At 36.0% G+C, this 27,420-nt stretch overlaps 1 protein-coding gene across 2 annotated transcripts in view; it reads right to left on the reverse strand.

The window, feature by feature from the left end:
• Nucleotides 1–11: 11 nt before the first annotated feature.
• Nucleotides 12–27,420, reverse strand: part of COL4A5 (collagen type IV alpha 5 chain) — a 225,875-nt gene continuing 198,466 nt past the window's right edge. The window contains exons 41-53 of one of the 2 annotated variants that reach the window (XM_032392787.1): nucleotides 27,055–27,240; nucleotides 25,341–25,349; nucleotides 20,362–20,370; nucleotides 17,346–17,479; nucleotides 14,170–14,242; nucleotides 13,976–14,047; nucleotides 12,827–12,955; nucleotides 11,898–11,996; nucleotides 9,303–9,515; nucleotides 4,812–4,989; nucleotides 2,805–2,919; nucleotides 2,312–2,484; nucleotides 12–1,222 (exon numbers count right to left, since the gene is read on the reverse strand). In XM_032392787.1, coding sequence (XP_032248678.1) covers nucleotides 1,141–1,222; nucleotides 2,312–2,484; nucleotides 2,805–2,919; nucleotides 4,812–4,989; nucleotides 9,303–9,515; nucleotides 11,898–11,996; nucleotides 12,827–12,955; nucleotides 13,976–14,047; nucleotides 14,170–14,242; nucleotides 17,346–17,479; nucleotides 20,362–20,370; nucleotides 25,341–25,349; nucleotides 27,055–27,240 — 1,472 coding nt within the window. In that variant the 3' untranslated portion in view covers nucleotides 12–1,140. The remainder of the gene's footprint in view (nucleotides 1,223–2,311; nucleotides 2,485–2,804; nucleotides 2,920–4,811; nucleotides 4,990–9,302; nucleotides 9,516–11,897; nucleotides 11,997–12,826; nucleotides 12,956–13,975; nucleotides 14,048–14,169; nucleotides 14,243–17,345; nucleotides 17,480–20,361; nucleotides 20,371–25,340; nucleotides 25,350–27,054; nucleotides 27,241–27,420) is intronic. The other variant, XM_032392788.1, reaches the window with a different exon arrangement.

The following is a 27,420-nucleotide window of genomic DNA, read 5'->3' on the forward strand; positions in this document are numbered from 1 at the left end:
GATATCTTTAATTAAATTGATAATGGTGAGTTAAAAAACATGAAGTGAAAAGAGGACAACTAGGGAAATAAGGTATTCTAGGACTATTTATAATAAAATGTTCAAAATAAAAAAGAGGAAGAAACATCAACTGGCTTTGTAACTGAAGAGAGAAGACTAACCAAGTATTGTCTTCCCAGTTCTTGTACAAGCAGAGACCACAGGAGAATAATTCTTACAGAAGAAGCACAGGGAACAAATTATCATTTTTTTTGTTTCTCAAAATTATATGGGAGGACTTTGCCTAGTTAGGGATGAGCAAAAACAAGAAACATTAAAAAAGGGGGCATCTGGTATTGAGGATCTTGAAGAATATAGCATAAGAGAAATTGTTCTATTAGATATTATAATTTGGTATGTAACATGACCATTTAAAATTCTAAAATGACCTATTTTTTTTTAAAAAAAAGTCAAATAAGAACTTAGGGGACAGAACTCAAAATAAATTTACTCTCAGTAGTAACTTGATGCAAGAATATAAATTCTTTCACTTTGATAAACATGGATACAAAATTTTGTTGTCTGTATTCTAGGTTTGCCTAGGTTGTCTTTAAAGAGTGATACATGTCAGGTCACATCTAAATGAGTCAACACTTTGAACTAAAAGGCTGTTTACACAATATACACATTCTTTACTTACAGAGCAAAATAAGCTTAACACTTTTATATTAAAAACCTGGGATACAGTAGGATTAGTAGCACCATGAAAAATAATTCTTCCCCCAAACTGCAGTCTTTTATTTTACTCAGTGTGATTCTTCTCTTAACTGAATTTTTAACGTGCTGTTTTAAGTTACTGGGCAAAATATATGATCTTCATCTTATAATCCTTGGGGAAAGTCATTCTGGACCCAAAAAGTAAATTCATTTCCTTATTTCATTCATAGAAAACTAAGAGAGACCTCGCTCTGGCATATTGTTGAGGTACATCTGAATCTCCATGGTTACTAGTCGGCATGTCCTCTTGGCCATATATAGTAGCACCATTGGTGGCAGCAGTGGTAAAGTTGGGAGGAGTGAGACGTTGCATCCTGGGAATTTTATATATATATATATGTATATATATCACATTTAAAAACACACAAGGAATTCTTCAAAATGTTATGTCCTCTTCATGCACACTTGACATCGGCTAATACGTGTCCTCAAGTCTCCTGCTTTCAGCGTTTCTGACTGAGGTTTGCTGGGAAATAAGAAACAGGATGATCAAATTAGCCTTTGCTGGTTTTTCAATTCTATTATTGGTTCAAATTCACACCCATCCATCCTATTCATGCTTAAGTAGCTCTCCTACGACTTAATGATTAACTTTTGAGCAATGTGATCTAGTGCAGTAACTGGTATGGCCAAAGAGCCATTAGTGGTCATAGCTAATTTTGTGACTCTTCTCTTTATTACCTTTATTTGTCTCTCCCTCTTTATCTCTTACACATTTTTCTAACAGTCCTAGAATGAGGGAGATCTGGGCAACTGATGATGAATAAATGATAAAACATACGCATATGAAATGCAAAAAGATAATTGTAAGAAAAATATCAAGTAATGATAACTCAAAAGAAGCAATATATAAAAATTAATTTAAACCAAAAAAAAATCCAGAAGATTGAACTATCCTGAAGTATATACACTATATGTGGTCTTACTCATTCAGACACTTGGATGAGAGCATTGAAAACATCCTGGGAAAGGGGCACCTTCATGACTCAGTTGGTTAAGTGTCCAACTCTTTATTTCGGCTCATGTCATGATCTCAGGATTGTGAGATGGGGCCTGCATTGGGTTCTGTGCTGGGCATGGAGCCTGCCTAAGAGTCACTTTCTCCCTCTCCTGCTTCTCCCCCTCCCCTCCCACGTCATGCTCTCTGTCTCTCAAAAAAAAAAAAAAAAAGAGAAGAAAACATCCTGGGAAAAGAGATCACTGGACTGAGGCAGGGATCATAGATCACAGCTTCAATCTTCAATTCCTGGAGTGGCCTCAGTCTAGTTGAGCAGCTCACTTATTGTTGAGCAGGTCACATAACCTTTTCTTGCTTTGTGTGTTTGCTACCGAAGGATTACTACTACCAAGCCATCTGAAAGTACACATACCTAATGTTAGCCAAGTCTGTTTTTCTGTCCTGAATCAAGTATATGAAAAGAACAAGCACAAATAAAAAACACAGTCCACTAAATCTTTAACATTTGTTGAGTATAAACCATCCATGAATTGCTTCTCTCTTCCCTAGTACTTCTGAAGGAAGCTTAGGACTGAACTAAAGCCATAAGGACCTTACCTGAACATGTCTGACACATCTACAGTTGCTAGCCAAAAGCTGTAGGAGTTGGCATAGTAGTTGCAGGTACCCCGCCCATGACATTCAATGAAGGGAGCTGAACGAAACTCTTCCAAGCAGGAACCAGGGGAGGCCAAGGCTTGACCTGAGCCCTCTGCTCCTGCGCTTGTGTGCTAGAAAAGATAAGGAAAAAAGTGCCACTAATACCTTAGTGAATACCCAAAGATACGTGCTAAATATGACCAAAAATTCAAATCCAGTGAAGGATCTAGGGCAAGAGATAAGAGAACAGTATCAACACCAAGGGTACTCAACAGAAGCAACAGGCAGATTATGAAAATATATTCCAGAAAATATGTGAAGGGGGACACAATATTTGGACAGAAGCTATTTGAGGTTCATGCACATGACAGGGATTCCTTGTATTGGGAAGATATACAGATATTATGGACAGTCAGCTAAGATGACAAAGACAAGGAAGAGTATTTCATACCATCATGAAGGAATAGCCAATCCAAAGAGAATCCCATCCCTGAGGACAATGGGGAATCTGGATGGTCTGACTGTGAACTGCAATCACCACGGCTGGAGCTTCACATACTGCACATCTGGTAAGGGAAAAGGAGGGGGACACAATCTACACAGTGAGTATGTGGGAACTAGCAGTCCCTCTTCTTTCAAAAGCCTTCCTGGTATAGAAGCCCGTTAAGGTGTCTTCTATGCTCACAAAAGCAGGAGAAAAATGCACTTCAAGAACTGCTTTTTTCATAAGCCCTGTCTCCCAATATACTTAATAAAGTTATAAACGACAACTGTAAGCCTTTTTTTAAAGAAACCACACAACAAAGGCCATAGCATTTTCATTTTCCATTCTGCCTTAAATTTGTATTCATACTTGCTATATAGTCAATGCCATAATTGCTGTAAGAGCTTGGCTTCATGTATTGCACATACTACTTGCTGTCAAAGTGCCCAACTGGATGGTAGACATTTATTTAGTAATGCTGAAACTGTAGTGACAACAATGTCTGGTGAACTGGAAAAGACAAGAAACAGACACTTTCTCAATCCCCACCCATTATTTTTGGTCCAAAGGATATTTATTAACCATTTGGCCACATCTAGAGAAATACAGCATTTCCAGAATGCTGGGCAGCTACCCAGGCATGTGGAGATGTGGCTTAAATCTATAAAATCAAGTAAAGCTGCAACACAGTAAATATAGCTGAGTCTACCAAATCTTTAATAAATATCATGAAGGGACCTTCTGACATATGACTGAACCAATTTGGTGAAGTTTATCTACAAAACAGGAAATACTTTTAAAGGACCTTTTACTCCCAAGAGTTGGGACTGACAAAACTCACAAAAAATAAATTCCCCCCAAATCTGGGCAAATGCCCTAAAAAGGGCACCATGAATTTGCTACTAAGAGAAGCTGAGCTAGGTTTAACCTTTATATTCAATGTCAAAGAAACTAGACTTTCCAATGACTCTCCTTTATGGTTAGTGGACTCCTAAATCAATTGGGCCATGATCAGAATGAAAATGGCAGTATCTCATATGCCTAGGAGATTGAGTTAAACTAGAGTTCTAATGTGGCAAAACTCTAGGAAGTCTCTACTAATGGTACCTCTCTCCTGTTAGTTACTCATGCTCCAAACCTCAGCTATCATTTCCTCTGTCTCATAACTAATCAACTGCCAAATCCTATCTATTGTATTAAAGTGATACACGTCCCCCACTGACAGTTCCAATCCATTCCTACCGGGACTACAGCAATACCTTCAATCTAACTGATCTCTCTATTTTAGGACTATCTCCTCTGTAATCTATGTTACATGTTGATGGCTCTGTAATTTTCCCTGAAGTGTAGCTCAAACACTTTTGGAAGCTCCCCATTATATACCAGATTAATTCCAAAATAAAACCTGATGCTGAAAACCTTCTACAATCTGGGTCCAAGTTAACTTTCCAATCTCTTCTCTCTATGCAACCTTTACAAGCTATATTCTAGATACATCAATCTACCACCTATTCCCATGTTCTCTGCCTAGTATGCCCTTCCCCCTTATAACTACCTGTATCTCAAGTCCTTCCCATCCTTTAAGTACTAATCAGGTCAAAATACATTTCTTCCATATAGTCATCCCAAATTTATCCCATTAAAATTAAACATTCTTTTCCTTATGCTTTCATAACATTTTATTAGATCTATTGTAACACTTAGCCAAGACTGATATATATATTATTTTACATATATTTGCCTAATGATTAGTCTGATTTCTTTGTGTATTACACTATTTCTATCATAGGGTCTGGTCAAAAGCAAATCCCCACTTAATACAGATTAAACTAAATACCTAACTGAATATTATGAAGGCACCTCTGTCCTACCCAACCTGGGAAGAATATGATCAAATTATTAGCTTTAGACTCATTTCTGACTAGCTAAACTAACTGGGGATTGGTAAAAGTCAAAGCTACACCAGTGTCTCACCGACTAATAAATGGCTGGATGCTCCGGCCCTTCAGGGGCTCCATGCTCATTGGCATGGGCTCTGGCGTGGACAGCCAGTAAGAATAGTCATTTCTTGAAGCAAAGTTGCAAACATTATTGATGTTGCAGAACATGAAAGGCATGGTACTGAAGCGACGAAGGCAGCTGCCAGCCGTCCCTAGGGAGAATTGGGGAGAAAAGGATGAAGGACTATACTATGATGATACTTTAGTTTCTTTTGAAACCCTAACAAACAACCTTTCAAGGAGAAATATGCCCACATTTCTTAGATAATAAATATACTTTGTTTTAGATCTTCAATTATAAGATGCACGTTTACTTACATTTTTAACATTTCTAAAATCAGGATATATCTTATAATTTATGTAGACATTTATTGTTGCAGTTCATTATATATTCTCCAACAGTGTTTTTACACTGGGGAGGTACTTATAAACATAATAAAATATTACGGAGAATATTGAGCAATTTATTGTGAACAAGTGAAGGACACACACTGAGTTTCTATAATATCTGGTTAGTACTTCCTCTCCAGCCTACCATCTCTTCTTCCAAGACATCCTCAGTATGTATCTTGTTTGTTTTTGCAATCTCTTTGAGCCTAGGGACAATGGTAGTGCTGACCAATATGCACAGTAACCATGAACAGGTTTGGAGGTGAATAATAAAAAGGAAAAAAAATAAGAGAGAAAGGAAGGATGCAAGGGGAAAAAAATTCAGGACTGGTAAGGGCAATAGAGGTTATCTATCTATCTATCTATCTATCTATCTATCTATCTATCTATCATCTATCTATATCTCTATATATAACTCTAAGTTATCTTTTATTCTTATTTATTCACCAAAGAATGATGAAAAATGGTGTACCCCCCCACATTTTTAGGTTTAGATATAAAACTTTTCATCAGAATTTCAAATTGATACTATACCAGTTATTAAGGTATTGGTTATTGTCTCTTGGCTCCAAAGCTACCTTTCTATACTCCACTTTGTGATACTGGAGCCTGGGACTTTTGCAAACCACATTTCAAATGTTACCAGCTGTCATGTCTAGTGTTTTGTGAATACTTGTATTTAAAAACAAACTTTTTCTCTCTTTTAAATATATCCAACATAATGGGGCACCTGGGTGGCTCAGTTGGTTGGGCAACTGCCTTCGGCTCAGGTCATGATCCTGGAGTCCCAGGATCGAGTCCCGCATCAGGCTCCCTGCTCAGCAGAGAGTCTGCTTCTCCCTCTGACCCTCCCCCCTCTCATGCTCTCTCTCTCTCTCATTCTATCAAATAAATAAATAAAATCTTTAAAAATATATATATATCCAACATAATGATTTGAAACTTAACAATAAAATTTTTTTAAAGTACATAAACTCATCTTTAACAAGTGGAAGTCATTCAATGCTCCTTTTGCATTCGGAAATTATATGTCCATTCCACTTTTCTCACACAGTTTTATCCTAATGTGTTTTTTATTTTTAGTTTTTTATTGATTATCCTATCATATTTCTCTGAAACAAAAATGTATAATAACTTTTAAAAACTTTCTATGATCATAAGGTTTACATGTTAAATATTTTTTGAATTGTCATCATTATATTGGGAATTTATAAAAATACAGATACTATAAATTTTGATAATTTCTAAACACAAAAAGTAAACTTTTGTTGGAAATGCATTTCCTAATGAGATGGATTGAATTATAGAGCCTCAATTAATGGAGACTTTAACAAAACCATTATTTTGAGTTGTCCCTTTGAATTTGTCCCCCAGAGGTTTTCACACTTCAAGGCAATATGCCATACTATGAGTCTTTCATAAAGTGGGAAATGGGTGATAGTGAAAGGGGATGTGGGAAACAGGATTATCCAAAGCATATACACAGGCCGTTCAAATTCAGGAGAAAGTACATATGAAAGTTGAGGATTTGAAACTTGATTCCTTTAAAATTATGCCTGTGTAGTTCTTGGAAATTCCTCATGTATCCAAAGGAATATGCTTATCTCAGACTGAAGATGACTGATAAAAGACCAATACTTCTTAAACCTAGTGGATCGTCATAATCATTGGGAATTTTTACATAAGGGGTTTGGGATGGGTCTAGGAATCTTTTCAGAAGTTCCCCAGGTTGAAAATCATTGATTTAGCCTAAATAATGCTTTTTTCAGAGGAAAAAAACTGGCTCAGAGAAAGGTGACTAACTCAAGATCACGTGAGAGTGAATGACAAATTGGCATAATTGAAAACGAATGGATTTAGCACTGGTAGGTGTTGGGATTCAATTCTTATCTCCATCACTGCGTGCAGAGGTTTGAATTAGTCACTTAACCTCTTAGCCAGTTTTTTTGTGTATAAAATATAAGAAAATAATACTTGTCCTATATGTTTCTTGATCATAGTTGTGAAAATCAAATTGGAGAATGAAAATCAAAGTTCTTTTTATTTATAAAGTAATTTAATAATAAAATATTACTGCCTAATTGGGGACAGGGTTGGCAATATCCCTGGTCTGAGAAAGAAAAGGAAAAGGTACATAAAAGGAAGGCCCATAATGAGGAGAACAGGGGTGTTTGGTTGCATCTATGCTTTATGCTGCACACAATGATGCAGAATTCTGTATTGTCTCCAAATTTTCGGAGAGAATTTTGAAGAAAAATCTCATGAATTCTCAATGCCTCCCATTTTCTAAAACTATAAGGCTTTAATAGACTAATTATTCTTAGTATTTTTTTTTTGCTCCTATACAGAACAGTTTTAGTATTCCATCTGTTACCTCCACCCTCTTTTTTTACACACCATAATCCTTTCACTAATCCACCATAGACTGTATTTATTTGATCAGGTGATTGTTTCTTATAGCTGTCTCTATTCTTTGCTTAGCCATCAAGCTCTCTCCAGTTTGATCCCTGTGTGAGCCATAGAAGAAACTCTGCAATCTGGGATCACTCTTGGGATCTTGGGCCCTATATCATGGCCTTCCCATGTCTGAGGCCTATACTGTACCTGAGTCAGGGCCAGTTTGTAGCCTCCATGTCTGAATGCATAGTATGACAGCCCTTGTTTGACCAAGTACATGCATTTTGGAAAGTTACAGTGACATACTGGATTGCAGATTCCATTTTTTATTTGAATTACATTTTTGAATTTCACGGTGCTCAAAAACTTCTAATGGTTCCCTGACTATCAAGTCAGGGATTTGAAGTTTATAAGCTCGATTATAGGTATAAGTTAAGACTCTGATAGTGAAGAAAGAATGGCCTAAAAGGAGAAGAATTTTATGGGAGGAAGACTAGAGAGATTTATGTAAAAGATAAGAATATTTTCACCATGAAGATTTGTCAATTATAAAATCAGAAAGAGAAGATGCTACCTAAAGAAAGTAAATGCGGGAAGGAAAAATAGCAGAGGAAAGATGAAAAGGAGACGAAGAAAAGTAAAAGTGGGAGAAGAAAGTTGGCGGGCAAACTCCTCCTATATTTGGCTTCATTAAATGACCTGTGACTCTTGGCTTCCATGTCAGTGGAGATGCCGACTCCGGTGGGCCAGCACTATCTGGCAGATATGGCCATATGCCCTGGGAATAGAGTGAGTAGAGAAGACCTCTGGAGGTCTCTGTTGCTGCAGAACTGTTTTCACAAAATAGCCTAGCTAAAGAGACCTCAGGAGGTCTCTTACTACAGACACTCCAGAAACTGAGAGCCCAGACTATCTGCTTAAAGGTCTTTATGGAGACGAAGAAGGGGATAATGATCCTTAAAACTGGCAGCCGCAGGTCACACAATGGGGCTTTGAAATCCAAAGTCAAAATTCCACAAAAAGAAATGTTGAGGATTGGAAGATGTCTTGAGAATCATCCGGTCCAGTCTCATCCCATCAACCAATCTGCCCACCACAGTATAGAGAAGATGCACGGGAACACATTAAATGAAGTGTATTTTATATAGAAATATGGTGCTTTGCATAGTTTTAATCTACTCTGATAATACTTTACAAAGCTAAGACACTTATTTTAGGAACTATAAACTAGCATAATTAAGAAATGACCTTAATTTCTTTGATTTAGAAATCAAGATTCTCTTCAGAACTTACCTTTCAACTTGATGAAGACCAGTGTCAGAGAAGAAAAAACTATCTCCTATGAATCAACATTGCCCACTCAAGCGACTGCTATACCGTAGAGAGCCCAGGGAATCTGTTTTCTTAATAGCTAACAAAGAGTACATGTGGCCTTTCCCAAAATGTGCTGCTTTAGGCCAAGAATTGTACCTCACACTAGCTAGCTAAAGCTTTTAGGGTAACGTATTATTTATTTAAAACTTACAGTGAATATATTTAGCTGCCCTTGACATGGTCTTCAATTTGGAAGCCCCCCCACCCCAAATAGAGATATATATTTTGCCCAAGGTTACTCCAGAATCCAACAAGGTTTTCAAAACAAAACACATAGTAAAAACTAAGATGCCAGTTATCTCACCCAAGTCTTGACCATGAGCTCTTTTATTTCCTTGAACATACAGGAGAGAAAAGCCTTCATAAATCTGGACAGTTCCATGTGGGCATTGTGGTGCATCTGTTGTCTGGCTGTGACGTGTGATGAGGAATCCATGGGCGATAGAGGAAGTTCCTGGAGGACCTGGGGGACCTTGCATTCCATCTGGTCCAGGGGGACCATCCAAACCACGAGTACCTATTTCCATGGAATCGTCAGTATACAAAATTTAAGTGAGCTCTGATCCTACTATTATGGCTACTGACAAAACATTATGATCTCATTTGACTCGTTAATTTAGTCAATATTTATAGAGTGCCTATTAAGGTATTGTCAGATATCACGGATTTGGAGATAAATAAAATATGGTCCCTGCCCTCAAAGAGATTTAAACATATATTTTTTCTAATGGAATTGGTTGACAACATTAGGCACTAAATGAGTACTGGGCAATGGAACATTAGATAGGAAGAAGTGATGCTTATTTGGGAAGTCTGTGTGTTATCTAGTCTCTTGCTCTACTAAAGAAGTCCAAACCCCATGACGAAATTTCAGTCTGCTTTTTTGTTCATCAACGAGAAAGGAAGGGTGTGGTTGCCATCAGTCTGCCAGTTTCAGTGCTGAAAAACATTTTCCTTTGAATCTGTCTGGGGAATTATTCTCAGGCATACCTTTTTGTTTAGAGAATAGGCAGGGCACTACGAAAGCAGCCTTTTCAAAATGTCTATTTTCAATTTACCAACGGTTCCCTTTCTCTGTTTAGTCTCTTGATTTGAGCCTATTTTACAATTCTCTTTATATACAGGCCTTCTGCCACTGTGTATATGCATTTTCATTTTGGGGAAACTTCACAGCAATGCCCATATGTGATGAAGATGACACTAACTTGTTCCTTCCCTGATATACAGTTAATGAAATGGCAGGGTATTGGTTCCAGGAAGGCCATAGGTATTACCAGTCTGCCTTGCTGCCACTGATATTTATTTGCCAATAAATATTCTTTATGTTTATATTATTTAAAGTTATATTTATATTGTCTAGAGTTGCTAATACATATTAAAAATCTACTGAGTTTATGATCTTTTATTTCTATTTTAGCAATCTTACTTCAGTGTGTTTTTTAATTTTAATATTTTTTATTGAAGTATAGTTAATAAACAGTATCATATTCATTTCAGGTATACAATAGAGTGATTCAACAATCCTATACATTACTCAGTGCTCATCATGATAAGTGAGCACTCTTAATCCCCTTTATCTATTTCACTCACCCCCAACACACCTCCCTCCTCTGGCACCCACCAGCTTGTTCTCTGTATTTAAGAGTCTGGTTTTTTATTAGTCTCTTTTTTCCTTTGTTTGTTCTTTTGTTTCTTAAATTCCACATATGAGTGAACTCATATGGTATTTATCTCTCTCTGACTTATTTCACTTAGCATTATACCTTCTAGGTCCATCCATGTTGTTGTAAATGACAAGATCTCATTCTTTTTTATGGCTAAATAATAGCTATATATATATATATATCCCTCTTCTTTATCCACTCATCTATTGATGAACACTTGGACTGCTTCCATATCTTGGTTATTGTAAATGATGCTACAATAAACAAAGGGGTGGGTATATCTTTTCAAATTAGTGTTTTGTTTTCTTTGGGTAAATACCCAGTAGTGAAATTACTGGATCATGTGGTAATTCTATATTTTTAATTTTTTGAGGAACCTCTATACTGTTTTCCACAGTGGATGTACCAGTTTGCATTCTCATCAATAGTGCATGAGGGTTCCTTTTTCTCCACGTCCTTGCCAACACTTGTTATTTCTTGTCTTTTTGATTCTAGCCATTCTGATGTGTATAAGGGGATATCCCACTGTTGTTTTGATTTGTATTTCCCTGATGATTAGTGATGCTGGGCATCTTTTCATGTGTCTGTTGCCATCTGTATGTCTTCTTTGGAAAATGTCTATTAAGCTCCTCTATTTATATTTTTTATTGCAAGGTGACTCAAATTCTTTTTGGAAGTAGCTTGAGAACATACTGGAAATCTAGTAGATACCAGATTCAATATTATCAGGAGCACCTGTTAATGAAAGAACTAAAAACCTGAAAATCAATTTGTCATCTCAGTATAAGATGCCACTCTGACTCTCAAAGCTCTATGGGGAGCACTTTAAACTTTACAAACCTTACAACTGTATTACTGAATTTTATGGGGGAAATTACACTCTGTTGTCATATTTTCAAATGTGGAAAGATTCACAATAGTTTCAAGATGGTCATGGGATTTAAATCAACATATTGAAAATTATCAGAACAGGTAAGTACAGTGAATACCTGGAAAAAACCTCATCTTGAGGAAAAACTGTTTTCCAGTACTCTAAACACATAAATAAAAACAAGCTTTCTATGCTTTTCTGTATACTGGCAAATCTCCTTGTATGTGCTGTCCTATTTTCCCGCAACAACAGATTCACCAGCTAGCTATACTCTTCCTAAGAAGAAAACTCTCACAGCTCCAACTGGACGTCTAGAGGTCTTTCAGACTTGAGACTATCAACAGCAGTGTTTTACTTGTCTCACCTGGCTGGCCTGGCAGACCTGGGTCTCCTTTGCGCCCTCCTGCACCATCAAAGCCAGGGAGTCCATTGCGTCCCGGATCTCCTGGAGGGCCAATTGGACCTACAGGGAAAAAAATAGGGTCTTCAAATATGGGTATAATAATTCCATAACCAGACAGATCTAGGAAACTTAAGGTTCTTGAGTGTTACTAAATTCATAGTCTGGTCTTGTCTTTAATCCAGATACACAAAGGAACAGCTCAAGCCCGGGCCAAAGAAGCAGACAAGGATTTAGCTTTAGTTTTAAACAATAGATTTGTGTCTGTGAAGATTCCCATAATATGGCACTTGTGTTCTCTTTGCCTCAGAACAAAATAGGAGTGCAAGGCCCAACTTTTGTTATCTGTCTCACCATAGGTAAGGTTGTTACTTCCTGGTACACTTAGTTTATGGAAAGACTAACAACCAATCACTTAATAAGCGAGAAAGACTGAACTTAGTTTCTAGCTTTCTTGTATAATCAAAATTGGCTGCAAGCATAGAGTCAAATGGCCAACTAGACAGGAATTAGTTTAAAAATCACGAGGCCTCACAGTGGGGAGCTGATGGCTGATCAAATTAGCTTTCTATCCTTCTGGTGGTTGGGATAGAGAAAGCATCAGATCTTAAATGCATATTAATTTCATTACAAAGTTTTTAATAACATTAACCTAATCATTCAAATTAAAATAGCCAGAGGAACTGGCTAGAAGAGATTAGACTGGGCCTAAAGGAAATTAGGGCATGAGAAATTAACATTTTTAAGAAAAAAGGAAATGGGATCTGTGGTGGTCTGGTATTCTACTAGTTGTTGAGACTCCTCTTCTCAGAGACAAACGATGACAAGTAAAATGAGAACTAGGGAAATGTTCTCGAATAGATAAGGCTTAGAATGATGATCTGCAAAGGCACCTGGTAAGCCTTGAGGTCCTGGTAGTCCTGGCAGACCTTTTAATCCAGGCTGGCCTGGGATCCCTGGTGGACCAACATCTCCTTTGATTATAATACTCTGTCCTGAAGGACCAGGTAATCCAGGGGGACCTAAGAGGCAAAACACACAAATTGGAAGGTAGGAAAGAGAGAAGCCAGAAGGAATGGATGCCAAAGTGTCCTAAGGTCAGAATAAAAATTGGTGCGAAAGAAACAAGTTACATGTGTTGAAATGTTGACATGTCCAACAGAAATCTGTTTGGGAAAGCCATCATCTCACCCAGAAGACTGAAAAAATGAATAATTTCTTTAGGGTCAATGGAAAAATTAGGCCTATTGTCCCTATTTTCGAGCCTTGAAGCATGACTTGGTTACTAGAAAGTCTAATCCATTACAAATCTGTGAACACTGGTGTCAGGAGAAGACAATTCTATTTCCTGACAAGTCCATTCTGATTCTAACATCATTTGCAGTTCTTGTTTGTTGTGCTTGTCAAGTGTCCCACTGAACTTGTAAGGGAATTTAGCAGATGTCCTATTTCAGTTTACAGGAAACTTCTATAAGTCTCCAGCAAAAAGAACTATTTTTATATTAAAAATATTTTCAATTAAAAATGACTTGCTCTTATAATCTGTTCAACTGAATATGGGAAAGTTAATATAAAATCTAATACAAATCTTAATGAAGCATTCTTGTTAGTCCTGCATCCATCTTAAACTCAAAAGATCTGGTCTCGGGGTGCCCGGGTGGCTCAGATGGTTAAGCGTCTGCCTTTGGCTCGGGTCATGATCCCAGGGTCCTGGGATTGAGCCCCGCGTCAGGCTCCCTGCTCAGTGGGGAGCCTGCTTCTCCCTCTCCCTCTGCCATTCCCCCTGCTTGTGCTCTCTGGCTCTATCTCTCTGACAAATAAATAAGTAAAATCTTAAAAAAAAAAGAAAGATCTGGTCTCAGTATTTCCTTAATAAAATAGACAGGTTGAGAGATAGTAAATAGAGGGAGAGTTTTGCCTACTTGCTCTCAGTTGTTGGGGATTGAGACTCTAAAAGTTTAGTTCAAAGACAGAATGCAAACTTTCAAATTCTTCAATGTGCTTAAGAATCAGGTATAACTAGCTCCTGGAGTAATTCTTACCTGGGGGACCAACAAGTCCTGGATCCCCCTCAGGGCCAGCTGAACCAGGTACTCCACTGGGTCCCTTCATGCCTGCAAAGAAGGTACATAAAATGGCACCGCAAAGTAACAGGGCCATAGCATTTGCCCAGTCAAATCAGAAAATGGGTATCTTATCCCAAAGGAGTTTAATATAAAAACAACCCTTCAAATACCTGGAAATCCTGGAACACCAGGGAGACCAGGATCTCCTTTCATTCCATTGAGACCTGGTCGGCCAGGATTACCCTAAATAAATAAAATCATTAATTTTAGAAAAGAACTGAAGGGGAAGGGAGTGAAATTATACAGTATTCATATTCACTGATAGCACTTGCTCTAGAGTCAAACTTCTAGGATTCAAATCCCAATTTCGCCCCTTACTAGCTTGTGTAACCTCTAGTTGATTTTTTAACCTCTTTGATTCATAGTTTTCTCACCTCTAACATAGAGAAAATAATAGTATCTACTTCGTGGTTTGTTTGTTTTTTTTTGTGAGGATTAAAGGAGATAGCTCATATTAAGTACTTAGAAAACTGACTGGCATGTAGTGTGTACTTAATAAATGGCAGCTATTATTTTATTATCATGAACAAAGGCACTTTTTTTTTAAAGTGTAGCACTGAGGTGATAAATGCTTGGGTTAGAATCACATGTACAGAAATGCTGAAGTCTGCAAGACTTAGCAAAAAATATAGCAGGGCCTGTTAATTAATTGGGTTTGAGGGCCAGGAAAACTATGGGAAAAAGAAGAGTTGAGAATAAGTCTAGAATGTACCTAAAGGAAGAATAAATGTGGGACAATGAAACTTTTATCAGTAGGACTGAAAAAGGGGCAAACCTGGAACATATTCCAACATGTAAGAAATGGCTAAAAAGGAGGGCATGTTAGAAAGACAGGATCCAGCTTGAAGAAGTTTCCAAATCAATGATAATTTGAGCATCAGAGTAGACGACAGTTTAAAAAATTATAAATCATTAAAAAAAGAATTTATGACTCCATACTAATAATAACTAGATAATACATGGAAAAGAAGGGCCAACTGGTATATGTGGAGGTAGCACTAGAGTTGGAAAATCATCACTATATTCAACCACTAGATTGGTTGGTTGAGGCAAAAATCATAAATAGATATTAAATATACGGGGAAATTTTGATGAGGAACAGTATATTTGCATGATCTTAATGTACCTTCCCATAGTTTTGCTTATTAGTTACAGGGAAAGAATAGCGACCACGCAGTGGAGAAACCAGATAACAACTTGTTGGAATGATCAAAATTAAGATCATCAATGAGGGGCAGATGGACATTGTGGGCCTAAATATCTGATGGAGGACACAACATCACTCATGTAGTATTCCAGCTGGGGATGCATAACTAGAATGAATAAATAGCAGAAAAAAGAAGGAACATTCTGTTTTAAAAAAATGGTGGACGGGGCACCTGGGTGGCTCAGTCTGTTAAGCACCCAATTCTTGATTTTGGCTCAGGTCATGATGTCAGAGTTGTGATATGAGCCCTGTGTTGGGCTCCATGCTCAGCACAGAGTCTGCCTGGGATTCTCTCTCTCTCCCTCTCCCTCTGCCCCTCCCCCCATCAAATAAATACATAAATCTTAAAAAAATAAAAATAAAATAAAAACGGGAAGGGGCTACATTTCTTCAACAGTGTCAAGATCGTGAAATTAAAAAAACATTGTTTAGCGGGGCGCCTGGGTGGCTCAGCTGCTAAGGGTCTGCCTTCAGCTCAGGTCATGATCCCGGGGTCCTGGGATTGAGCCCCGCATTGGGCTCCCTGCTCAGCAGGGAAGCCTGCTTCTCCCACTCCCACTCCCCCTGCTTGTGTTCCCTCTCTCGCTGTGTCTCTCTCTGTCAAATAAACAAATAAAATCTTTAAAAAAAATAAAAAACATTGTTTAGCAACTGTTTCAGATTGAGGAAGCATAAAGTGATATGACAGTTAAATGCAATGCATAATTTGGTCCATACTGGAGGAAAACAATACTATCAAGGACAATTACTAGGTCAACCAACACAATGAGAATATGTAAAGTAGAAATAAAAGTTTATATTAATGTTTAGTTTCCTGAAGTTGATAACTGTTCTGTTATTACATAAAAGAATATCTTTAATTTTAGGAAATCTCATGCAGTAAAGTATTTAGTGCTAAAAAGACATGATAGTTACAACTTATTCTCAAATGTTTCAAATATATATATATATATATATATATATATATATATATATATATATAATTATATACACACACATAACATATGGGGCAAAACATTAACAACTAGTCCATCTGGGTAAATGATACATGAAAGGTTTTTTTTTTTTACCATTCTTGGAATTTTTCTATGTTTAATGTTATTTCCATTAAAAAATTAGAAAAGGTGCAAACGTAAGAACTAACTTGCACAAAAGAAAATGAATAAAACTTGATAATACTAGATTTATAAAATGTTGCTATCAGGCAGTAGTCTTGAATCAGGCATAGAGACATATGAACTAGAAGCACCTGGGAAATGGATGAGGAGGGACTAAGTAGAGAACGAATAAAGAGAGGACTCAAAAATTAAGAGTATGTGTCTAGAATAGTGATGATATGAGGAAAAAAGGTTAGTTGTTGGAAAGCTTTAAGGACTACTGTTTTAGATGTTTTTTTTTTTTCTTTTTTCTGCTATAAAGCAGTCATCAGAGTTAAAAGATTGAGCCCAGGTTGTGTTGGTTGTGATATCTAACAACAATCTTCCTGAATGAATGCAAGAAGTGTTAATGATCCATAAAGAAGCATGTGACTTTCTGGGTCACTCAAACCAATGTGGAAAGTACATGAATACAAATGTGGGGATATGTTATGCCCTTTTTACAGGTGAAGACAGAAACCTAAAGTGTCTGTCTGTGTTCCTCATAGACACAAAGCAGAAGTGTACAGTGGAGCTGAAATTTGACCCTAACTCTATCTAATTTCAAAGCCTAAAATATCCCCACTCAACTATAATTACTTCCTTATGAATGGTCTCATCCACATATAATGCTCTGATATATACATCTTCTTTTATGAATTTGCTTTCACTGAAATGAAGGTTTCTCAAACCTAAATCACATACATATCAATGACTCCAGGTAAAATGTCTTCTGAGGAACCCTTTAACTATAAAGTAGCTAAGTCCCTTTAGTTGGAAGAAGATAGAAAACTTGCCTTTTTCTTCTTTTGTAATTCACCAGTAAGGCATGCATAGAGCCTTGACCAGTAAATACTAATAAAAATAATACAGCTTAGAATTCTCATTTTGAATGCAAACACCCACACCCCTTTCTCATCAAATTTCTACTCTCATTTCGTACCTGGAGTCCTGGTGGTCCTTGATCTCCTTTCAAACCAGGCAAACCAGGTTGCCCAGGTTGGCCTGGGTTTCCTCTCTCTCCTTTAATACCTCCATTTCCAGGGAGACCCCGGGGACCTTCTGGACCTGGTAGACCTTGACAATGCACAACAAATGGCCATATTTCAGTATAGCATAAAAGTAGTATAAAAGCCTGGCTTCTAAAATATCAGTCTTCTAAATCCTATTAGTTTGCAGGATAAAATCCAGACTACGTCAAAACATACAGACCTATGCTAACTCTCTTTCTAATATAAGCTGGGCTGGGTTCTTTTTGTTATCAACACTGGTCTGCAGTCCTTTTTAGTTTGCATTTTATTAAACATTAAATCTCATAAGCTCATATTTGAAGACAGGACTCAGGACATTAAAATAAAGACTGCTTCTGTAATCCCTAAGTGTTTCACTTAAGTGAAAAGAAACAAACACCATACATAGGGCACTGTTCTCAAACTGAAGCATACATCAGAATCCCCTGGAGAGTTTGTTAGAACAGATTCCTGGGCTCACCCCCAGAGTTTTGGATTCAGAAAGGCAGGGGAGGGGCCCACAAATGTGCATTCTAATAAGTGCCCTCTAACTAAAGGTGCTGGTTCCAGACCACACTTTAAGAATCACTACTGTAGGGCAATCAGGGATTCATGCCATTTGTCTCATTGTGATTAACAGTAGATTGGTTTATTTTTTTTTAAATATTTTATTTATGTATTTGACAGAGAGAGACACAGCGAGAGAGGGAATACAAGCAGGGGGAGTGGGAGAGGGAGAAGCAGGCTTCCTGCTGAGCAGGGAGCCCGATGTGGGGCTCAATCCCAGGACCCTGGGAATATGACCTGAGCCGAAGGCAGACGCTTAACGACTGAGCCACCCAGGTACCCCAGATTGCTTTACTTATAAGTAGTTATTTTGTAAGTAGTATTTGTAAGTAGTTTTATTTAGCTTTTATTACTATGCAATTAAGATAGTTACTTAAGCTGTTTAATCTCATTTTAGTGACATGCTTACTAATAAATGGTAATATTTTAGTGTCAGAAATTTATTAATTCAATATAGTACTTTTGAATTTATTTTAAACATGTTTTCATATTCTTTGCCTTTTAAATATTTCTGAAGAAAAATTCTGCATATGTCTGGTGAATAAATAAAATTATTTAAAATAGGATTTTACTAAGTTCTTTTCCTTATACTATGTTTTTAACTTTTCATTCTAAATAAAGATATCAGGTCCATTAAACAACCAACAAGATCTTATCAGTGGCCACATCTTTTGTCACTAGATGGGAAATAGCTGTTACTTGCTTGCTAAGCAGTGGCTGAAGCTAAGACCAACTAGTTCTGCCTTCAGAAACTAATTATGAAGCACTAAATGATGAACAAGCAACAGTTAGCACTTATACATTTTCTTCTTTGGTAACCTTAGTTTTTCATTGGTTTCAACAAAAAAGGAAGGTATGTAGTGATTACTTTTGAAGGAAATATTATAGGCAAATGAATTTAGAATACTTGAGTTCATGCTTACCTATGGACAAAGGGTCATCTTTCTGATCTGAGATAAAATTCAGACTTTAGTTCCCTTCCAATACTCTACCCAGAATCAATGACTACATGCTAACAAGGCAGCATGGCATATGGATTAAGAATGCTGGACTCTGGAGCTGGAATGCTGGGTTGGAATCCCAGCTCCAATAATTATTAGCTGTTAGACCTTAGGAAGTTTATTAATCTCTTTGGCCTCAATCTCCTCGTCTTTAAAATGGAAATGAGAATAGTACCTACTTCACCAGGTTGATCCAAGGATTAAATAAGATAATATGTATAAATTACTTAACACAGTGCCTGGTACATAGTAAGAATTATGTAAGAGGTTTTTAAAAATTGTTACTACTACTATTACCTTATTAGTAAAACTGAAAGTAAGAACATACCTTTAAAATATGAGTCCATTTTAAAACTTTCAGCTATTTCTATGTGATTTCATAATATAACACTATTCTATCTGGCACATGAGAAAGAGGAAGCATGTCCACAACCGTGTAACAATTGTTTTATCTTTAAACAGTTTAAATTATATAGTCACCCAAGGCCAGCAACCAGACAGACACACTTAGAAATTCTCTTCCCAATCATAAAGTAAGGGTTGGAGTATTTTGCACTAAAATAAACAAACAAGAACAACTGCTGAGCTCACACCCCTAGATAGGGTTTTCTAAGGAAAAGTATTAGTTTCATCCATAATGTATAATTTGGACTAGAAATCAGGTAGTAAATCGTCTTATTGGGGAAAAAAAATAAACTATCTGTTAATCAGCCTAACAATGAGGAAGTAAGATTAAGATGGGGGAAAAAAAGGAATCATTTATGATCCTCTTCCCCAGTCTGAAAAGTTATTAGAATATTTGAAAAAAAATTAGGCATGTTATGGGCATTGTTCTTTCTGCAATTAAAAGAAAATATTGGGAAATTTACATGTTATTAATTCAGACCTTCCATTCTGGAGTCCCTCAAATTTAAATTAATGACTTGCTAATGACATAAGGGACATATACGTTTTATTTTTAATAGTACTCAATATTAACCCTCTTCCATTTTTGAAAATAGCCACATAAACACATGTCAGAGCAATGTCATGCAACAAAAATCAATATGCAGAGGTTACAAATAGGCCAGATGCCTGCCTAAAAATCTTAATGCAGTCTTAAAGATAACAACAAGTGTATATCCATTTAAAATTCAACATGTCTTCACATATGGATTACCTATTATGAAGCTACAAAGACCTAATGTCATTTCAAACTTGATTATAAACAAGTCACATTACCTTTACCAATATGTTAAATACCAGAGCAGGGAGTATTTGAGGATAACAGCCCTCTTCAATGACTTCTGAGTTACAGCAAAAAAACAAAAAGTGCATTTCTCTTATCATACATACAAAACATTAAAAAAAAAGAAAAGAATTGACCAGTGAAGAGTCTAACCTTGAAAACCTGGGAAGATCAGAGTTCACCAAAGCCCAAAGATCGATGTTAGCAGTATCAGACATCACACAGTACAAAATAAGATTATGAGTTAGAAGTGGTTCACATTATAGCACAAGTTAAACAATAATCCTCTTTGCCAGCATTTCTCATATCTACAGCGTAATCAGTATGCAAACAGAACCATACAGAAGTGTAGACAGCCAAACATTTTCAAATAGAGCTTATTATAGGAAATAAGCTGCTCGCTTTCATTAATCCAAAAAATGGAAAACTCTACTAAAGACATCATGTTAACACTGCTACTGTGGCTTTCCAAAAGTTAGCATCTCAAACATTAAAGTTGGTAAGACAGTACCATTTCACTGATTGCCTTCCATTCCCTTCACAAAGGGATAATTTTAGATAAATGCTTACATTTATCTTGGCCTCTGCCTTCCTTTAGTAAAAACTCAAGGTGCAAATTTCTTGATATGTTCAGACCGCCTCAGAGAGGTACAGTTAACTTTAAAGGCCTCATTAGACAAAAATACAGAGATCACAGGTGACTAGAGAAATTAAAATATAAGTACACAATGGCTATTACCAACTGTACTTCTATTTGCCTTCTTTGAAAATCATTCTATGAAGCCACATTCTGATTTTTTTCCTAATTCATCAAGAAGCTTTCTTCTGTGAATTATTACTTATAACAAGTTATTTAAAGAGAAAGAGCCAATATGTATTTGTTCACCACTGAATGTTAAAATAAAGAGCCAAATTTTCCAAAAATGTGAAGACCATCAGTGAAGGGGTACATTAAGAATATTTTGACATGCAATATCCTACCCCAAACCACAGAAAATATCACATTTACTTTATTATTTTTCAATGCACATATTAAATCAGGCTATTAACTATTTAAAAAAAGGATCATTAAATAAAAAGATAAAAAGCCTATAAATAGGCCAACTCTTGGTTAATGTTAATTAACTATAAACACAATTTCCTTTCCTTAGAAGTCTTGCTATGATTTATAAACACTGAGCTTAGCAGAGAGAATAAATTGTGCTAGAGCACTGAATCTAGGATTTAGAAGACCCAGGGTCTGTTGTTGGTTCTACTATTTACATCTATGGGACTGTGGACAATTCAATCTCTGAGCTTGTTTTCTCACCCACATAATAGGAACAGTGTTATCTGCCCTAACCTCCCTCGCAGAGTTGTTTTAAAGGTCAAATTCCATTTTAAAAATATAGACCTGATATCTGCCATGTGCAAGGTGCTGCAGGATACACAAAGATTAGCTATACCCAAACTCTGCCTTCAAGGAGCTCTTAATAAAAGTACATTATATGATGTAAATGGTGGCATGTCACATAAATATAAAACATTATTATTACTGCCAGGCAATAAACTTTCAAGGCATTTGATAATTTGAAATTCAAAAGGCTAAAAATCAGCTTCTGTTTGTTTAAATGGTTTCTAAACCACATACAGAAAACTGACTCAAGATGACAGTTTGAGAGAGTTTGGCCACACAATTAGTTAAATAAAATAGAATTCCTACCTAAGATAATTCTGAATTTGAGTAAAGACATTTTATATATGTATTTGCTATAGAAGGACCAATAACAAGAATGCTTAGAAAAATATCACTGAAATATGTATTTTGGTCTGAGTAACTAACAAAAACTTCAGATCATATCATAGCAAAACTTCTAAGATCTTAATTTCTAAGAGATAAAATTTTAATGAGTTATATGCCAAGTCAATTTTGTACATGAAGTGATCGATCCATTATTTCTCAAATGACCTAACAAAGTTTAACTGAAAAAAAAATAAAAATACCTAAAGTCTTGTACATCAGTGGTAATAACTAAAGATAAGCTTATGAATTGATTGGCAAATTTTATTTTATTTAAATTCAATTAGCCAACGTATAGTACATCATTAGTTTCCAATGTAGTGTTCAATGATTCATCAGTTGCATATAACATCAATTTTAAATCCAGTTTCCACTTAAGGTTGTAGTCTTCAACTGTTGCAAAGAAGAGAACACTGTAGATACCAGGTTCCAATAACTATGTAATTTAGAGTACATCTGGTAAATAAGATGTCAAGTTGGTTTAAAAGTGATGTGGCTACTTCCCTGTTTCTTCTTTGAATATAATCTAGTGCCTCAGAAGAAAGCAATCTTCTAGCCAACACTAAAATCTGGAAGTGATCAAGGCAGCAGACTTCTATGCAAGTCAGAAAGGGGAGTACTCAAAATTACTTCAAAGTATACCCTAAGTTTTCTCTTTATCATGGTGATAGTTAAATAGTATGCACTTGTCTTAATCTTTTTGATGACATCCATTTAGGAAAAACACAAGAAGCAGTTAATAAGGATTGGTGGAACTTATGAGGTAACAGAAACAAGAGAGTGGAGGCAAGGTCCATTCTGCTGTAACTAAGAGTCTCCTAAGATGGCAGAAGCAGCTTTGCTTCATCACTTATTATATTTATAACTAGAATAAGAAGCCAGATCATAAGCATTGAGCCATACAACTGCCTTTGTCAGAGGATGATATATGTTACTAGTAAAGCAGACACTTAACAGAGCACTGGGAAGCCCTAAGTCAGATTCCCAGCTATGCCAGTGACTAACAGTATGACCTTGAGCAAGCTTCTTAACATCTTTGGACCTCAGTTTTCTCGTATGTGATGAAGATTCTCTCCTTGATTAAACTTTAGACAGGCTCCCCTGACCCTTCCTCTCAACTAGGCCTCATTCTTCGGCCCTGTTTTTGGTATGCTGAAGTCTAGTTTTAGCAAGAATCCTTGAGCAAGTCAGTTTACGGAGAGTCCCCCCACTGTTGATATCTGATCAAGTCCCTTATCCCCCAACCTTGATGTCTAAGTCTTTGGCCTGACTTTAGCAAGAATTCTATTAGGCCAGTTTAGCAAGAATCTACCTACCCCTGATGTTTCATGTTAGTAACTTTTCATCTACTGACTCCCTCACTCTGCTGGTTGACTAAAATCCCCATTTATCCTTGTTGTATTCAGTTGAGCTCAGTTTCTTTCCCCTATTGCAACTGTCTCTCCCCTACTGCAATAGTCTTAAATAAAACGTGTCTTGCCATCTTTAACAAGTGTCTGGTGAGTAATATCTCTTTGAAAAGTATAAAACTTAGGTCACTTCTAGATCAGATACTCTATGGCTCTATGAAATTATGGGTTTGTGGAAGGAGTGATGTAGTAAGTAGGAATAGGTAACTAGGGAATCTGTTTAGATAGATGGCTTCCTAAAAAGAATCTTGAAAAATTACGAATTTTTAATTCATAAAATTTCCTGCCATTCCCAATAGTCAGAACTCAGGAATATACTTTTTCCCCATTTTAGTTCCTCCTTAGAAATTTAAAAAGGTCTATTTATCTTGAAATAATAAACACATTCAGATATTTGTGGTTCCTTTTACTCCTAATTAGGTTAACATCTCTCACCGTGAATCAGCAATTTTCCATTGGACAGCTCCCAATAACTATTCTTCAGTGTGTAATGTTTTTATGTGTATAATTCAAATAAGAGTAAGAGGCTTCTAATCTGTGTCGGTTGTATGGAATTTTTTTACTCTATACCTATTATTAGTTCATTTTCATAGCAGGAGAATTTAAAACTTTGTGACAACCCAAAATGTGAAGATGGGATGGTTTGAAAAATTACAAGAGTTGTGGCAAGTCAAGAATTGCATATTTGCAGAATCTGATAATACATATTATTGTTTAAAAAAGAATGCCTTTTCAAGGATTTGGAGAAAGGGGAACCCTCCTGCACTGTTGGTGGGAATGCAAACTGGTGCAGCCACTGTGGAAAACAGTATGGAGGTTCCTCAAAAGTTAAAACCAGAACTACCCTATGATTCAGCAATTGCACTACTAGGTATTTACCCAAAGAATACAAAAATACTAATTCAAAGGGATACATGCACCCTGATGTTTATAGTATTTTATCTATATTATCTATAGTGGCCAGATTATGGAAAGAGCCCAAATGTCCATAGAATGATGAGTGGATAAAGAAAATGTAATATATATATATATATATATATATATATATATATAATGGAATATTACTGAGCCATAAAAAAGAATGAAATCTTGCCATCGGCAACAACATGGATGGAACTAGAGGGTATTATGCTAAGCAAAATAAGTCAGTGAGAGAAAGACAAATACCATACGACTTCTCTTGTATGTGGAATTTAAGAAATAAAACAAATGAGCCTAGGGAAAAAAAGACAGAGACAAACCAAGAAAGAGACTCTTAATTATAGAGAACTGATGGTTCGTGAAACAGGTGATGGGGATTAAGGAGTACATTTCTTGTGATGAGCAATGGATATTGTTTGTAAGGTTGAATCACTAAATTGTAACTGAAACTAATTTACACTGTATGTTAACTAACTGGAATTTAAATAAAAAGTTAAAAAAAGAATGCCTTTTTGAAGGATAGTTTGATTTCATTTACATTAATAGATATAAAACAAAAATAAGAAATAAACTCTACTCTGAAGGTAAAGGTAAAATATTATACAATACATTTTTGGGTACTATAAATTTTTGACTAAAAATTACAAAAAATATATGAATTTTAAAATGTTAGTTTTCCTAACTAGGTAATTTTGGGTTATTCCAATAGATAGAAACATTGGACTCTACAGTTCTTTCAGCTTTCAGAGACAGATCAACATGTAAGAACTGAATTGGCATATATGCTCTTAAAATACATTCAAGCACTTGAAAATATTAGGTAGAGGTATATATATATATATATATATATATATGGAGAGAGATATATAGAATTATATACTTATACATACATATACATATATGTATACATATACATGTATATATGTATAACTATATATACACACATACATATAAATATATATAAAAATTTAAGAAAAGTTTCAAAGTTCATGCAGTTACTACTTTGGAGTTAAGGAGCTAACCTGGAGGACCTGGATAGGGATCAAAGTTCACCAAGGCCCAATGTCATCATTAACAAAAAGGAAAAATATCAAAATTGTTAGCAATATCAAGAAACTAAAGCATTACACTAACTTCTTTCAAGTTAAACTTTAATTCAATAAAAGAATACTCTGGAAGTTCATATTCATGCATTATCATGTAGATAAACCAAATTATTACCACTTAGCATCAGCACTAAAATAAAGACAGCACATGTGACATATTTTGAAGGGCAAAAAAAACATTTTTATAATAATCGCTACCATGAGCTCAAAAACAACTAATTCTAAGATCAATTGGGTTTAAAACTCCATTTTAATTTGCAGTTTATGAATAAACTGAGATGTCGCAAACTACTCATGAGGAAGGTGTTCTTCTTCCTACTATTTAGAAACAGTAATTTTTAAAAGCACCTTTGTGACTAATGTCTTTACGTTGACACATTTCACAAAGCTGTTCCACAGTGAGCTCCATTACCAGTAAAAAACAAATAATCAGAGTGCTGATTAAAACATAAAAAATGATAATAGTTTGGTTTATTTTGTAATTATTGCATGCATAACCAAGCAAGACATTGGTGTCAATTCTTCACATGCAAGAGTTAATATGGCTGAGGTGATTTTCACTGGTTTTCTTCAATAGTAAAACAAGGTAAAACTCTGAACATCCTCTATAAATAGTCAAGTCAGATCAGATAAAATCTGGTTTTGAAATGATCCTCTGGACAAAGTATGTGATCCCATTTGATTCATGTTTTCAGGGCATATCTTATTAAAATTAACTCCAATCACTTCAGAGTTTATGGTAATTTAAATGGAGATTTTTATTTTTAAATACATTTAAAAAATGAGTCAGAGACTTTCAAAGGCTAAAAGGACAACTGTTTTGTTTCTTTAACCTTAGATTTCTCTTATTATTTTAAATCAATGAAGGCCAAGTTTTTAATTTCTCAAAATATAAAAACTGAATATTAAGTCCCAAAAATCTGTTAATAATCTGTCACCAGTGGTTGGGCTCAGCAACATTAATCCCAGATGAAAACAAGCATTTCCAAACAGCAAAATGAAGTGACACAGCACATACACAAAATGAAAAGCGAACATTGGATGCAAAATTGAGACTACAAGAGCAGTTAACACAAGACAAATGAGGTATAGACATGAAGCTGGTATGAAGAGATCGCTATTCAATTTAATCATGCTGTGATGTTGAAGATAAATTTGATTGCCTAGTTCCTAGAGAAGATAAAAAATTTTTTATTGTGCTTGGTGACATTTGCTGATCATATGAGAGAACCATAGCAACACTTTGGTATGGACCACAAGCATCTATGGGGTGATCACTAAAATGATTTCTGTGATGACATGCTGAGAAGCTCACATTAAAAATGCAGATGGCATTTTGCTGCCAGGTTATCAGTATAGTTTTATGTTTTTATTAAAGACTAATAAATCCACTATTTCCTTTTTTCCTCCAAGTTGGTTTGTTTTAGTTCAACTTTAAGTAAATGATGAAAGGCGTTACTGAAAAGAATTATTAGATGCCACAGAAATGGATGGAGCTAGGTATAAACCAAGCTATTTACTTGTAAGAAGTTCTTACAGAGTCTTAAGTCCTAAAAACTGAATAACCTGCCAGCAAAATGAAATAAATTAATGAATAAACAGACTATTCCCCTACCACTCATGTACATACCTGGTCTCCCAGGAGGACCCTGGGGCCCAGGGTTGCCTTTAGGGCCTTCCAGAGCTGGACCCGGAGAACCAGGAGGGCCTGGGGGACCCTGCACACCAGGGAAACCCTGAAAGCCTGGTTCTCCCTTTGGACCAGGAAGGCCAGGGTTTCCTGGAATGCCAGGTAATCCTCCATCACCCTTTTGACCTATGAAAGCAAAGTGACAGTAGGAAACAAATTAGATACTGCCTGTATTAGGCTTGCCTATAAGACTAAATCTATTCATTCTTATTAGAACAAGTGATGGGATTTGCTAGGATCATTTCTATCTCCCACCAAATTCCTCACCCGTCCAAAAAACCCATTCATTTTATGAAATATATTCAA

The sequence above is a fragment of the Phoca vitulina genome, unplaced genomic scaffold, assembly GCF_004348235.1.
Source record: "Phoca vitulina isolate PV1807 unplaced genomic scaffold, GSC_HSeal_1.0 scaffold69, whole genome shotgun sequence".
Taxonomy (NCBI): domain Eukaryota; kingdom Metazoa; phylum Chordata; class Mammalia; order Carnivora; family Phocidae; genus Phoca; species Phoca vitulina.